This window comes from Egretta garzetta, unplaced genomic scaffold (assembly GCF_000687185.1).
Source record: "Egretta garzetta isolate BGI_Z169 unplaced genomic scaffold, ASM68718v1 scaffold557, whole genome shotgun sequence".
In the NCBI taxonomy this organism is placed as follows: domain Eukaryota; kingdom Metazoa; phylum Chordata; class Aves; order Pelecaniformes; family Ardeidae; genus Egretta; species Egretta garzetta.
In genome coordinates, this window is record NW_009260264.1 from 1,525,262 (window position 1) to 1,541,701 (window position 16,440).

The following is a 16,440-nucleotide window of genomic DNA, read 5'->3' on the forward strand; positions in this document are numbered from 1 at the left end:
ATGGCGCTCCTGCCCCACACGCACCCCTGGGGCGGCCGAGCCTCTCCCGAGTGCCCCCCTGCCCGGGCTCCCAGCGTTGAAGTACTGAAGCAGCCTTATCCTTTTATGCATAAACTTTCTTTACAACTTCAGGGACTTTCTTTGCGTTCAAACCATAATGGAACCTGTAAACTAAACCCTGTCCCTGTGGTGGATCTGTCAGTACAGAGCACTGCGAGGGCTCAGGGGTCTGCTCGACTGGTTTCACAATTGAAACGTTACGGAAATGTCTCAATAGTAAACCAAAGAGTTGGCTAATAATCTGCATGGAAAGATGCCTGTCGTGATTGGTGTTCAGGTGATTTTATTCTTAACTACTGTGTTTCTTCTCTCTTCTGCTAGATGAAAACGAAGCGGAGAGACCAGAGGAAGAAAAACCTAGGTGAGTATCTTGACAACTGGAAGCCCTGTAGCGTGGCCGCACACAAACTGCGTTCATTATGTTCTTCTTCCCAGCTGTTTGAAACTCCATATCACCTGAACACACCCTGGGGTCTTTGAAAATCCCCTTAAGATAGTATTTTTGGCTTGCTAGAATGACTTGGCTTTTCTGTGGTATGGTTTTACCTGTGAAATCGGGACACTTGATTATGAAAGTTATTTTAAGTTTTAATTGTATGGACAGCAATAGCCCCTCACAAAATGCCAGCAGGTCTTCTATTTCTATAATCGTGCTTTGCAGTCTTAGTAATGGATCAGGATTTCATTTGTTCTATATAATTTAGAAATTAAGAGGCAGTCTGTCTCCCAGTATAGCTACAAGAGAATATAAGGGAAGCAGTGGAAGACTGCCACTTTTGATGAAGTTTGATGTACAGGTCGTGTAACACATCTGCTTAGGGTTTTGGGGTTGCTTTTTTTATTAGTAGGAGAGTATTTGAAAGAAATTTAGAAAAAACTTTGGAAGTGTTTAGGGGGGCCTGCTTGAGTTACGAGGAACTGTGTGAGTGAAATCACAAAGGTGCTCCTTTGAAAATCTAGCTAAGTTGATAGGGATTGGTAGCAAGGACTGACTGGAAATGGGAATCAGTCTCATACTGAATGAAAGTCTCACAATTGATAAACTATGGAAATGGTTGATTGTCAAGATAAATTAAAAAAAATAAAGGGGAAGCCAATGCAAGAAAACATGCATTGTTATTTTCTATAAATGCTTCCAGTCAACAGATTTTTTTCAATGAGAACTCTTGCATTTAGTTACCCTTGGTGGACTTCTTGTCCGTAAGCTTGCTCAGTTGCTTTTTTGAACCAACAACTTTTGAGAGGCACAGTGTGATACAGCAGTAATGACCTGCACCACTTGACTGCATATGATACCATTTTGAAGCAGCTACTAGATGCAATTATTTGATGATTTCCATTAGTTCATGTAGTATAAGAAACAGAGGTTTTTTCCTGTCACCTTCTGCATGTTGCTTAACAGTTTTCTAGACCTCTGTTGCATTCATCTTGATCATCTCTTTTCCAGGGCAAAGAATTCTAATTATTTATTTGCTCTTTATTTGGAAGCTATTCCATATCTATTGATTCTTTGTGCTGTTACCTTTTCTTGACCTGGCACCTTTTGTCAGCACTACTGTTCACGAAAAATATTTGCATGGCAACCAAAATGATCCTTATGTTTCTAAGGTGTTTTACTCCAGTTTCTGGTCAATAGTGTCTAACTTGGCATTTGGCTGCCTCAAGACATAGTTATGGACTAAAAAGCATAACGAACGGTAGCTTATGCATATTATGAGTTGTGTTTGGAACTCTGGAAGTGTGGTGACAGTTTACCTGTTAAAAATTTTGGTCTCTGGCTTCCCAGTTTTGGCCTTCTTCATGTACATATAAAAATCTTGGGGTTTTATTAAGATTCTCTAGCTAGTCTGTCGTTTTACTCAGTGATGAAGTGAAATGGTCAAGCTTGAATCCTGGTGCCATACATGCTGTGTTGGGGTTTGGTGCAACGCTCACGAGTGGGTATTTTGCCAACAGAAAATGGGATCAAAACGATTCTATTCAATAAAAAGTGGCAGTTGTTCACTCCATTTCAGAAATATCTTTTCAGTGAAAGAATATTGTTTCTAAATGGCTCCCTGCTTACTCTGCTATTTGTGGTACAACTTCCTAACAGTTAATGGAACTGTGGAAATTAAAATACTGCTGTGTAAGAAACAGCAGGAGGTAATCCTGGTGAGATAGCTCATTTGCACGGATTGACACTGCTGGTCATTTTAGATGGACCAGTAGTTTTAAAATTCTTACAGTTGGCAGGCTACAGTTAAAATATAATTGAATTAATCATCGAATTGTAGCTATTCCATATGGTGGAAGAAAATTTCACAATGCAGATATGGGAATTTCGATTCAGTGCAGTATTACCTATGGCTATTTAAATGTCTTTTTGCATTATGTCTTTGCAAAGTGTCAATCTGCAGGGAAAAAAAAAGCTATTATTCTCCCTTCATATATTATGAAAGAGTTCACTTTGATTTCAGAAGAGGATCCAAGTGTAGTGCCTTACTACTTCCAACTATTCCTCAAACATCCAGTTAGTATGATTTAGGATAGCTAAATATTATCCTATCAATATAAAGTTATATTAGTCTAGAAATTTTTTTAGTAAATTATTTTTTTAATTAATGCAGAAGATAGCTGGAGCTTTGACTTTGCTCTGGAATGATGTAGCAAAGTTGTTTTTTTTTTTTTTCATCATTAGCTGATATGTATGAAATAATATGTGCATAAATACCTAGTTTCATCTTTTCCTGTTTGTTTTTGTTTAAGTGCTCCACCCCCACCTGGAAATGAAGAGGAAGCTGCAGAAAATGGCGTGAAAACGGTAGTTTTAAATGTGTTTTTGAAATACTAGTTGTTTTGATTTATGGGGTATTTGTAATTTGGCTAGGACTTATAATTAAATGAATTAATGCGTAAGTGTATGCCTTTTTTTTTTTTTTTTCTGGAAGGTGTTTGACACTATCAGCAGAAACTGTAGAAATTACTAAATTAGGAAATCCAATTTCCAGCTGCAGTCCACTTTTTAAATCAATTTTACAGGAAATAAATTAATAGTACTTCCATTTTTTGAGGGTGTAAAGACAGTGCTTCAAGACAGCTGTCTTTTCTCAAAAGCATCCTTTTCAAAATTACACTCTCTCTTTTTCCTCACTGATAGGAAAATAAAATCCTCTGATACTTTTTCTTTTTTGAAAGTGATAAACAATTAGCATTTGCAGAACTATGTAAGAATATGGATCAAGAGATGAATTACATGTGCCTTTCAGAGGCAACATAGCAGACTTGTTCGTTAGTTGTTTTCAATGTTCAGTACCTCTTAGAATTTTAGTGTTAATATGATGAAGGGACCAGGAAATGAAATTGACAGTTGCAGTGTTGCTGAAGGATTCAACAAGTATGTGAGTAAGGGTGATCTGGTTGACGAAGTTCACTTGGATTCCACAAAGTTTTTGAAGAAGTTCCTCACCAAAGGATTTTAAGAAAACTAAGCAGCTATAGGATGAATCCCACATGGATAATTGATGAGTAAAAGGTAGAAAACAGAGGGTAGAAGTTCAGTTTTCACAGTGAAGGAGGGTCACCTCCAGTGGGAATTCTCTGGAATGTTGTGCATAACCTGTGCTGTTTAATGTGTTTATAAATTGCTTGGAAAAGGGGTAAGTTGTGGGATCACAAGTTTGTAACATCAGGAAAGTTATTCAAGATAGCAAGAGCAAGGACTATCTATGCAGAACTAATTGGTTAATAAATGGTTATTGAAATTCTGTATAGAAAAAGAAGCGATGTTCATGGGAGGAAAAATAGGTTTACAAATAAAATGGTGGTCTCTCAGCTGATCATTACCACTTAGGAGGAACACACCAAGATATGTAGAAGGATCCATGAAATTGATGGTTAAGTGTTTGTCTGGAGTCTAAAAAGTAGTTAAACCTTGGGATGTAGCAGAAAATGAATAGAGAATAAAATGGAAGGTATCGTTATACCATAAATTCATGGTTCAGTTCCACCCTGAACTCTCTCTGCTGTTCTGTTCCCCTCACGTTGTAAAGGCTTTAATTCAACTGGAAAAAGTTGAGAGAAGAAGAGCAGCAAGAGTAATTGAGGTAGCTTCCGTATAAGGAATGGCAGAGTAGGCAAGGACTTGTCAGCCTGGAAGACAGGCATACGTAGGATATGATGGAGGCTAACAAAATTGTGTACAGAGACTATAAATAAGGATTGCCTCCTCACAGTCCGTTCCATATGAGAACTGGGACTGTTAAATGAAAGTCGTAGGAGCCAGGATGAAAACAAATAAAAGCAGTTGGATCTTCATGCAGTAGACAGTGCTATGGAACTCGTTGCCAAAAAGAGTGTTACTGCTGGGAGTTTATATGAGTCCAAGGGAAGTCTAGGCAAATACTTAAGAGATAAGATCTATTAGGGGTTACTAAATAGACAAACTGTAACTGATTTAGGAAATGCCGTGAGCTGGTAATAATCAGCAGCTGAAAGGGTGTTAGGGAGGAGCATTATATGTGTTTGCCCTGTTTTTTCTCTCCCCTGTAGTCTCTGGGAGGGGAAAACCAAAACAAAATGCCAAACAAACCCAAAAAACTGGACTAGATGAACTCTTGGTATGAAATGGTATGACTAACTTATTTACCAGCAAGCTTGAATGCTATGGGACAGAACAACATGCAGTGTGGTCTGGGATCTGTCTTTTCAGCCCATTTGTTGAAAAATCTCAATTACTTTATATAGTTTACTGATGTTAGGAACTGAATAGATTTCTCTGAAGCGCAGTGTTCATTTACAACTGGAAAAACATGTATTTCAGTTACTCTGTATATGTAATTGAAGATGGCAGGGATCTAGTCTTGCATGTCTTTAAATTCTTTTCTGAGTGACAAGATAAGAGTAGAACCAGTGTGTATGAGCTAGACAGAGGGAAGAAGAATAATATTAGATAGTGGAAACTATTTTATGCTTATTTAGGAAATGTCTGTTTCAGAAACAGAGCTTAGTATTAAAGATACTTCCCTATTTTGATCCAGATGTTCCAGATACTTGTAGCATTTCAACAGATGAGCCTCCTAAATTTACCATTAATGCTACTCAGTTCTGAGATCTAGGAAAGGGAGAATTTTCTTCTTTCGAAGATTTCTTGAATGGATAGTTTTGTCTGGATTATTTTTCCACTGTAAAGGTAAGTGACTGCTTTTTGTCTAAGCAATGACTTTTTCTTTTGTAGAAGGTGGCAGAGGCCGAGGATGACAGTGATAGTGATAGTGATGATGATGAAGATGATGTTCAAGTCACCATAGGGGATATTAAAACAGGAGCTCCACAGTATGGGTAAGTTACTTGCAAATACTAACTGGGGCAACTTTCAAGTTTACATTTAATTATTAATTCAGGCTCTTTAATACTTGTCAATGTATTATGAAATGGCTGTTAAATAGCATTTTTAGGGTCATTATTGTGACAGTGACATTTTTGTTGCAAATGGTAGAATGGTAAGCACAGAGAACATTAGAAACATTTGTCCTTGGTCCTATTTGTAGTGGATACAGTTCTAATTAGGTCTCTATAGTTTCAATTCCTATTATGTTCTGAAATAAGATTTTAATGTACTTCAGGATGGAGCTGCCAGTCTCTGGAGATAATTTCTCAAGACCATGGTTTGTACCATGCAAGAATTTTTTTGTATTGTTATTGCCCCGTATTCCTTCTTGTCTCGATAAAGGGCTTGTTTTTCACTGAACACTTTTGAACAGTGCTAAATTTATCCAAAATTATATCATATTATTTTCCATTACATGGAAGTTTTCTGAGGGAAGTGGTTTGCTTGTTTGTCTCAGCAATCCTAATGTTTTTATGCTTATTAAAACCAGAGTTACTAGGGCATCATTTCTTAATAGAATTATGACAGGTCTGCAGATAGGTCTGACTCATGTATATTATTGTGTTCTTAACTTTAGAATGCAGGTGATTTACTCATTTTTGAAACATGATATTTTTAAACTTTCAGCATTTCATATCCTAAACTAACTGCTCAAATCAGTGTAATGTAAAAAATAGCAATTCTTTCAGTTCTTTTGTCTGCTTTCAGTAACCTGCCATATACTTGTGGTGTAGACAGTGGCCTCAAATTTTGTGAGACTAAAGCAAAACTGGATTTATATTCTCAGTGGATTTGCTGGTGCTGTTTCTGTGAATACAGAAAACAATGAGCAGACAATCCTAAATCTAGTTAGAGTAGAAAGTTTTATATATAAATGGTTATTTTCTGAAAAACCTTTTTTCTGGGCAAATTGGACAGAAAGTTCGTGGAAGGACAGTAATCTAAAACAAACTCAACATTGCTGTTCATTTTAACTTCAGTATGACAAGTTCCTTTTATAGGATTAAATTATTTTTCATATAGTAGTCAACTGGTGTTTAAAAAAAACCATAAGATTTGTTAAAGACATGCAGAAATACAGCATGGCAGATCAGAAGGTAAAATGTTTTGTGTCAGTTTTGTACTGTTGTAGCACTTGAATGAAAACTAGAACTGCATGGAAGTGGTACTGTAAACTATACACTGCCTTCTAATTATATTCTAATTTCATTATGTTTATGTGTTGATATTACCTGTCAGGATAAGCTACAGCGCATGCAAATGGTAGTGAAAGCTAGCTCTTAATGTTCCAAGTCAACAATACTGTAATTCCTAAGGTAGTTAAATCAGTTCAGTATCTAGATTTCTGAATGCATTTTTATGAAGAAAGCTCTCAAGTATTTTAGAAAGTGAAATGTTACATACTTTTCTGTTGGTCACAAGGATAGGGGATTGCTAGAAGTACATTGAAACAGACAGCCTTTCAATCATTGTGGAAAAATGCTTGTATTTTCCACTTCTGTACCAATGAAATGGAATAATTATGAAAAGAGGAAAGGCTCTCTCTAAACCCTTTCTTTTTTTTTTTTAATTTTGTTTTTACTTTAATCCCCAGAGTGTCATCTGTATCCCTAAATGAACTGCATTTTTCCTTTCTCTCTTCTTCTGGTTCTGTCCATTCTTGCTTCTATCAAGGTCTTTACCCTTTCAACTCAGGAAGAGTGACTGGGACTTGCTTCACAACTGTTTATTAGTTGGAGAAGTTGCTACTGAGCATAGAAAGGTACACTCTCTTCCTCCTAGGCTGATCTCTTTACTTTTACAGTGTTACCAGCTTGGAAAGCTAGAGATTCAGGATGGCGATTGAGCCTGGGTCCAGTTTGTTTCTGGATCTAGCAAACTCTTGTTTTGTGTGTTCTTCTGTTTTAAGAGTTTTCTCTGTCTAATTCAGTTTTTCTAATTTCTTTAAGTTATGGAGCAGCACCCGTGAATCTCAATATTAAGACAGGAGGACGAGCTTTTGGATCTTCTGGTAAGAATACTTACACAGTAATACTAGTAAAAATGCAAAAAAAAGTTTGATTGTTTTGGATGAAGGAAATAATATTCACTTCCAAAACTTGTTGATAAATGTAAATATGACTTTTTATTTCTATTTTAAGTGTGTTACAACTGTTAAAGCTGTATTTGGTAAAGACAGAAGGCTCTAACTTTCTAAGTTTTCTTCACAGGTGCAAAAGTTAAAGGGGTGGATCTAGATGCACCAGGGAGTATTAATGGCGTGCCGCTTCTGGAAGTAGATTTAGATTCTTTTGAAGATAAACCTTGGAGAAAGCCAGGTAATGCTCTGGTTTACATTAACTGATATGTATGTATTCAATAGGTTATTTTAATAATAATTCCCATCTACTACATGTAGCTGTTATCTACCCTATAGCCAGAAGATACTGTACAGTGTAACTTGGAAAAAGCAACTAAGTTACTCGTTGCTTTTGTGCTGTGCCACAGACCATATGGGTGTGCCATATTTCTTAGGATACATCCTGTACTTCTGTCAGCAAAAAGACTGTAGGACATGCCCTTTTTTTTTTAAATACATGTATATCCTGAACTGTCCTTGGGAATCTGTATTTCTGTGGAGATTACTGCCATTGGTCTGTGCTCTGGGGCAGAAGATAACGCAGAACGGAAAATAGTTCTAGCATGTTTGAGCATGCAGAACGGTGAAATGTGGCTGCTTGTGCTTCTTTGTGTTCCTCCATGGACGTCCGAAAGCTCTGAAGAAGCAGCTGGTACCACATAGTCTTTCCATAAGTCTCCTGTGTGTATTGTCTGGTTGGCTCAAGTGATTTGGCCAGACTTATCTAATACCAGCATTCATTGGGTTTTTTAGTGGCAGTACATCTTGCTGCTGTGTATAGTTTTTTTCCTAGTGTTTGGTAATGCAAATAGTGTCTACGAAATGGAAAATATAAGCCTTTGATAATATTCTGGTGTTTGAACTCTTAGCTATTTGAAATATAGCCTGTGCATTTGAGTTAGGTCTGGTCTCTCTCTTACGATAAAAATACTTTGTGGCATCAAGTGAAACCAGGAGTCAATATGAAATGAGTCAAATACAGAACAAGAAAAAGGGAGTGGTTCTTCACTGAATATACAGCAACCTTGTAGATCTTACATTTATCCTATTGTAAAGATACAGGGATTATAATATTCTGTGATATTCTGTAAGTATCTACTCTTGATCCCTGGACACGGTGTTAGGGAAGATACTCTTTCTGACTAAATTTTAATGTTTTTGTAGTATTAGCCATGAATAATCTATGTTTAATGATGTAGGACTGTATTGTACATTTCAGTAGTATGTTCTCAGATCAATACCCAATCCATTTTGATGTTTTAAATAGAGGTGTGTATATGTTCAGTGAAGAAAAGATGAGCTTGGTAGTGTCCTAAAACCCTACGCTTTTCTTTTTAAAGGGGCTGATCTCTCTGATTATTTCAACTATGGGTTCAATGAAGACACCTGGAAAGCTTACTGTGAAAAACAAAAGAGAATACGAATGGGTCTTGAAATTTTACCAGTTACCTCAACCACAAATAAAATTACGGTAATTAGTACAACTTTTGCCGTATTCTACATGCTTTTTCCCTTGTAAAGCTGCTTGTGTGTCATAAGCTTGTTCAGTGCGTGTGTTAGTTTGCACCTGACTCCCCACCCTGAGCCTGGAGTGTTCCTGTGTTGCTTCACTGGCAATTTGTGTGGATAGTGTGACAGATTAGCTACAGCTAGATTGCATCTGTACCATTATTCAGATTATGGCCCATCACTTAAGAGTTGTATGGTATCTTAATGGGCAATGTGTTATTTAACTTAGGCTGAAGACAATGCTATGGAAGTAAGACCAAGTGCAGAGATTCTCGATGGCAGATACCATCTTTTTAAGGTGAATTTTAGTAAACTTTTGTTGGTTGCTCTCATTTTTGTTAAGTATTGCTTCCCATGCCACCACAGACTGATAGAAAAACAACTGAAATGGACATAGCCATTATTTCAAACTCTCATCTTACATCAGTGATTTTCTGCATATGTCACAAAATGCTGATTAAAAAGTGTTGCTTTGTTTTCACCCTTCTGCAAGCATGTGAGTTAGTGGCCTGGTGAACTAACAAATTTCCCAGTGAAACTGATTATTCTTTATGTGATGGTTTATTTTTAGTTGTAGTGCATTTGTTCGTGCAGATTAAAGAATTTGTGCAGATGTGCCGGGAAGCTTTCATAGATTATAGCATGTTTATTTTTCATGTGGCCTTGTAGCTTTTACCGTGTTTTGTAACACTTATCCTTGGCAACTCTGAGATGTGAAAATCAATCTTCCATATTTTTCTGTTGTTCTTTTGGGATTATATGGCAATAAATCAAGTTATACATAATATTTTTCTGTTCAGAAATGCTGATTTTCAGAGACCAGAAAAATCTGTGTGATAGGATTTATCTTAAGGATTGAACATTTTTTTTAAACTTCTTGTTTTTTCATTTACTCTTTTGTTTGGTACTAAAGTTGAAATTAAAATACAAGGGTTACTTATTTTGCTTATTTTTAATATGCAGTCATTTTTGTTCTTGAATTGTAATTAAACTGACTTGGAACTGTTTGCGGCTTTCTTCTGTGTATGCCTGTGACAGAAGTGTCAATTGCAGACAAGCATTTTTGTTTCCTCTCACATGCTACTTGAGGGTATCCAGTCATTTTGACTTTATCTTAGCAAGAACAGATCAGAAGCTTCCCAGGGCTTTTTACCTTCTTCAATTATCATTATAATAGTGTTACAAAATGGTGGAAATGGTGGGCAATGGGAGTTATGATTTGCAGCTGACTACACTCTCAAACTTTTCTGAACTGTTGTCCTGAAGGAAGAAGGATAAGTATTCCAAACTAAAAGTTCCTCTGTTTCTAGCTCAATATTGACTCTCCGGGGGTCCAGTGATCAAACAGTACAGATAACATTTGTGTTGTAAGAGTCTGAAGTAAGGTTTTGTCATGCGTTTTAAAATAAGCTTACATATAATTAATAAATAATTTCATTAACCTCTTTCCCACTCTTCTGAAATACTAAGGCTTCTGTAATTTACATGGTGTGTTTGTATTAATCTTCTGTAATTGTCAAGACAGTCTTCCTACATTTTCCAGTTATTAATTAATAGAAGTCTTACAGATTTTTCCCATAAATACTTAAACCAAACCTATTCAGTTTTGCGGTTTTATTTTTTTCATATTTCTGGATGCTAAAGTTTAATTCAATTTTTAATGAATCTTAACTATTTATGTGCATTTTTGTGGGTTTGGGAAAGAGGCGTCTGTGTTTAGAAGTGAGATTCTGCAAAAGCTTAGTAGTTCACTTGCCTACAGGAAGCTGTGAGATCACAGCCTATATAATGTTACACCATGACTGAACTAGCAATGTAGGGTGATATGTGGTTGGTACAGTGGGACTGTCTTTGAAAACCAAAGCAGTACAGGTTTGTCTTCAGTGCTAACCCATGCAGGTTTTTCTTTCATGTATAATGGGCTGCTGAAGTCAAACAATACTTGAAGCACTTGCACCAAAGGTCTTGCATAGCTTTAATAACGTGTCTCTGGAATTTTGCAGTACTTCAGAAATAGCAATATGTTTTTGAAGTATTCAGTCTGAACTAATGAAAAATCGCATAACCCAGAGTATGAAGTGACTTCCTGGTATGACTCGGAAATTAAGTGGTTAGTAGATCTCATAGTCAGTAAGGCAGACTGAGAAACCACGCAGTTTCTTGTCTCACGTTTTTTTGTTGTGTAGCAGACTTGTTAGATATCACTGTTGTTAAGATTATGAAGATTCCAATTTTTTTTTTTTTAGTAAGTTTGCTACTTTTAGAAATTAAGATGTTATTTTGTTCATACAGTATATTCTACAAGAAAATCAGTTTGGTCTGTTCATGTCCAAATCAAATGCTTGGAAAACGTATTAAAACTGTCTAATCTTCTGTAATTTGTTCTCTGGCATATTGCTTCTTATATATATTAAACACAGTACTCAAGTAATATATCCTTATAAAATACAGAATTTTACTAACTGTGCAAAGGTGACAGTTTTTAAAAAATCTGATTAAAATTGGAATTTATTTCTTTTTGTGTTGGCTATGTGCTATGATGAGTGTTGGGGCTACTACACTTCTGAGGTTAAACTAATGCTGAAACATTATTTTGAAGGTACAGCAGGGCAGAACTGGAAATTTGGAGAAAGAGCTGGCAGTGCAGTCAACCAAAGCTGATTTCACATCTCCTCCTGCCTTATTCAAAACAGGAATTCCAGCAAACAGGTCAGTTAGACAGTTGTAGATCAAGACAAAAAAACTTTTCATACTGTTACCTCTATGTATTTGAAGTTCATGATTTTTGTAGGAAAAAAGGAAAATATGTTTGTGTAACAGGTAGAAATGAGGGGAAGAATTACCCTAGTAATTTTAGTCTTCAGTCACCATTACACATGAATGTTGTGTTGCTACCTTCTTGGCTATTCAGGAAAGAGAAGGAAAGGGGAGAAGAAACAGCAGGACCAAATAACAAGGCAGCTATAAAAATCCAGGTGTTGATGTATGACACCATGTTTTCTGTGTGGAATTACATTGGCCAACAAAATGTTTCTAGCTAGTGTCTTTATGGGTATTAACTAGCACACCTTTTTTGGTTAAACAAGACTGAATCGGACAGCTATGACTTCAGCAACTGGAAGGATTCCTGGAACCCAGTCTCTTTCCTGCAAGGTAGCTTTAGCGTCTCTATATTTGAATATTTTACTATACTTTTTTTGAAATGAGAGAAATTATTTCCTTTCTAGGGTTTCTTAACCTCCTTCTCTCAACCTCAGGCTTTAATAAGTTCTGTCCTTTATATCTAAGCTACTGCTGTTTGATACCTGGCACTCGGCTTAGGATGAATCTGTGCTCCTGCTTTGCTTTAGTTATCAAGTGACCCTGTTCAGGAGTTTTGGTTCTGTGCAAATTAAAAGTCATTGTATTATAAATGATGGTAAGAGAGGTAGAGCAGGTTGTACGCTTTAGTCATCAACAGTTGAAGATTAGCGTCTATGACTTGTTTTTAGCACTGCATCTATAAGTACCTTGGCTAATTCACAGGCACTCGTGTTTAATTATTCCACCCTTTAAGAGTCAGTTCAACACTCAAATATATTTCTCGTGTGTGGGGAAAAAAGTAATCTTGCTTGATACTGCATTTTTATTTCACTCCTAGAATATTCCTCCTGGGAGCCTAAGTTCTACTCTGAGCTATCAGGTTATACTGTTTTGGGTTTAGTAGATTGCAGTTCTTTTTTTCCATTTTTCTTTGTCTAAGAAGTAGTAAAAGTCTTCCAAACTTTGTACCAACCCTGTTATTATTTTTGTTACTTTTATTTTCTGAATCGCTTCTGATATATGTTGTTCTTGTAACAGAGTTCTCAGAATTGAATGTACTGTTCACAGGGTAAGGATTCCAAATCTCTCTCCAGTACAGATTTTGTTACAGGATTTCAGTCTTTATGCATCTCATTGGTGGACAGAGAATCCCTAAAATACTTTCAAAAGTAGTTAATGACCAGGATATTAAAATGTAGATAAGCTTAAAGTTGTAAAAAAACGCATATGTAAACTCTGTGATTCTGTGAAGTTTGCATTTGTTGTGAGAAAGCTTAATACAAGTTCATATGTGTGCATGGTGTAGGCTTCATAACTAAAACCTTTGTTGTGTGCTCTAGCTAGGATAAATCTATCTTACCATAAATGTCTTTACACCATATTTTTATGCAATACTTTTTTTTTTTCTTCCTGAAGTTAGAAATCCCAATTTTAATTAACCGTCTTTCTGATTTGTAAGGTTTAAAGTTAGTATATTGGTGGTTAATCAGAGCTTTCCTGAGAAACCCTGAGATGTGTCTGTTTTCTCCAGGAACTAAGTTTACCTTAGTGAAAAGGTCTTTAAGTATGAGAAGCCAGTAAGTGAAGTCGGTCTGTTGCGTAGATAAAGAAGAAACAAAATGGTACATTTCCAGTTGTATCACTTGTGCATTCCAGTGGTTAGAATAGGTTGTTTTATATACATTTAGTGTGAATACTGTAATTTTAAACTGTTACAATGGCAAAACTGACTTTTTTCCATATTAAATATCTGCTCCTTAGGAAGCATTTGCTTAAAATAAATTCTTGTGTAAAGAAAAAGGTATTTGTACCAAGTGGTCAGGAGAGATTTTGAAAGAAAATTGTATGCTCAAAAGTCTGAGAGTAGCTCAGTGAATGAATACATCTTAACTGTATGGATTATATATATGTATACTTGAATGACTTCTCGAGAACACAGCTACTATTTTCTGTATATAAAAACCTGTATTTCTTATTTCTTTATAGCCAGGCAGTAGTTTATGAGATTGGACTTTTTTTTTTTTCCTTTAATGAAAGAGTGAGTTTTAGGTAGGTAAAACTTTTTGGCAATCTGGCTCTCTGATAATTTAAAATAATTGCCTTTATGTCATGAGGCATTTGCAACAGCTTTGTTGTGAAATTGCTGGAAGCATTTCTCATGTAGTAGTAATGCTTCTCTCAGTTTCTAGCAATAGTTGATATATTTGGTGAAAGGGAGGGAAAACTCATGCAACTGAGTATAGCACCATTGGTGTGGGGATTGGTAAAGCGCTGTGCATAAGGAGATGAGGAGCTCAGAGTGGAAAAGGTAAGAGACACAAGAAAAGAAAGACCTAGGCAATTTATCTTACCAGAAGCAGCACCTCTTCTCAGTCACAGACAAGCACTGCCTCCAGAAAAGCGAGTTCAGGCATCAGAAAGTGGCAGGGACAAATTGCCTGAATTAAGGTAACGGGGGGGGAATATCAGGGCATGATCCTAGTTTAACATTTTAATTCCCCAGTCAGGGCTGCAACATCACTTTGTGGGTGATTTTACATGTAGACATTGCAGCAGCTATTTCTCTTTAATGGGAAGTCTGAGGACAGCTAGCATTTTTTGCTTTTTTTCATTTGTTTGAAACAAGCATTAAAATAATTTTGTGCCTACTGTTTTTACCTTTTTAGTTTGAGTACAGTAGATATTTGCATATGATTGCAGTTGAAACATTCTCAAAAAAAAAAATCTCTGAGGTCTAGCAAGAATATTACTCATTACCAATATGCAGGTTGTAGTTTACAAAATAGAAACAGAATTATTGCTCACTGGCAAATAAAAGTTACTACTTCACTGTAATTCCATCCTAAATTTTTAATTTGAAGAAAAATTCAATGTTTGTTCATACAGTGTGTCTGTGTGAGAAATTTTACTTGAATTTGTAAACAATGACTCTCTTAATCATAGCTGAGCTATTGTTTAGAAATGACACCTGAACCTCTTGTCTTGATTCTGTGACATTTAGGGCTGCTGAATAGCGTAAAGTGTTCTGTCACCTTGAAGGAGGAGTTAGAACATAACGCAGATGGTTTAGTAAATGCACACTGTGTACAGACAATATGGTGTAAAATAGAATGTTTGTTCTCCAGAGGTGGTTAATTAAAGGTCCATTGTGTGCATAATCACAGTTAAGGTAAAAGCCTGAAGGAATCTCTCTTGACTATAGTGCTTTCTAGAACATGAAGAGGACTTGACATATTTCAAACCTGTCCTAACCAGCCAGGTCATAGCGGTATCTTACTGGTTTTTTAGACCAGTGCTTTTCTTTTATGTCATTTTTCAAGGACTGTGAGATAGTATGTCCTTAGTAGCAGAGAAATAAGCAGAAGTTTCATTTACACGCTGGATGTAAAAACTGGTATTTTCTCATTCCAGTAATACCTAGAATAGCTCTCCATCACAAAACTTTGTTCTGTCAGAAGCACTTAGTTTCTTAACCTCTATTTATGCTTTTTGGGTTATTACTAAAGAGTACATTACACTTAAATGAATTTTGCTTTCAGAGAAATTAGCCTGTCAATGTGATGGGCTGTTTATCAGCTTTCTCTGGGCTTGGGCCTTTCTGTAAATAGAATTTTTATAGAAAATGGATTTGTGATATGTCATTACTATGAAAAAATACATGTTCCTCTTGTCTCACGAACTAGCCTTGTGAGACTAAATGGTGAAAACTCAGATGTAAGTCTGAAAAAATGTCTATTTCATATATCAATGATATCTGCATTAAATTTCTTTGCTTCTTAATTATATCAGTAAGTGGTAAGTGAGCTCAGCAAAGTTGAGGCTGTCCTCGAGGAGGAAAATAAGGCATAAAACACATAAGCATGACAAGAAGGAATACAAGAACATATTCAATACAGTTTTTAAAGTATACTATAATCCTATAATTCGTAGACTAGACTATAAGTCTAGTGAATAAATGTAGCATCCAGTAGTTGGACTGCTTCTGAATTCTGGAAAGGCAGAGGATGGGACAGGATGATTTTCCAAAAAGAAGTTCATTATTTATGTTATTTGTGGTAGAGATAAGTGATTTCTGAAGCTATGAATTTGTAAAATAATTGGGTTTGTCCTTTTTTTTTCCCCTTTCCCTTTCTCTTTGCTCTGTAGAACCTAAATAAACTCAGCTTGCCAAACAACATAGCTTTCTGAATTAAACCTCCATGGAGGGTGCTCATAGTGCAAATAGCTCATAAATAACCATTCGCTAATTAGAGTGAAATCACTCACTGAGTTGCTGGAATGTTCCTTTCAAGCTACACTTTGTATGAACTCTGCTGTGGGTTCATGTGCATCCCACACACATGGATTGCCTTTTTATGTTTGGGTGTATCCATTGGGAATTCATCTGTATCCCAGGTGCCCTGATCATGTAAGGGACAAACCAAAAAAGCCCTTTCTTTTCTTTGCATGCAGCACTGAGACAGAAACCTAGTAATGCCTGCTTAACATCTTATCACTAAGCTAGATAATGGCTGGGGAGTCTTTGAAATTCCCCCATGTGCCAACTCACTATGACTTAATCAAGATCCGAGGCTTCAGATTT

At 36.2% G+C, this 16,440-nt stretch overlaps 1 protein-coding gene across 1 annotated transcript in view; it reads left to right on the forward strand.

The window, feature by feature from the left end:
• FIP1L1 (factor interacting with PAPOLA and CPSF1) overlaps nucleotides 1-16,440 on the forward strand; it is a 43,176-nt gene that overhangs the window by 2,438 nt on the left and 24,298 nt on the right. The window contains exons 2-9 of the mRNA XM_035897705.1: nucleotides 382-421; nucleotides 2,809-2,863; nucleotides 5,276-5,379; nucleotides 7,378-7,439; nucleotides 7,639-7,746; nucleotides 8,888-9,018; nucleotides 9,286-9,354; nucleotides 11,656-11,765. Coding sequence (XP_035753598.1) covers nucleotides 382-421; nucleotides 2,809-2,863; nucleotides 5,276-5,379; nucleotides 7,378-7,439; nucleotides 7,639-7,746; nucleotides 8,888-9,018; nucleotides 9,286-9,354; nucleotides 11,656-11,765 — 679 coding nt within the window. The remainder of the gene's footprint in view (nucleotides 1-381; nucleotides 422-2,808; nucleotides 2,864-5,275; nucleotides 5,380-7,377; nucleotides 7,440-7,638; nucleotides 7,747-8,887; nucleotides 9,019-9,285; nucleotides 9,355-11,655; nucleotides 11,766-16,440) is intronic.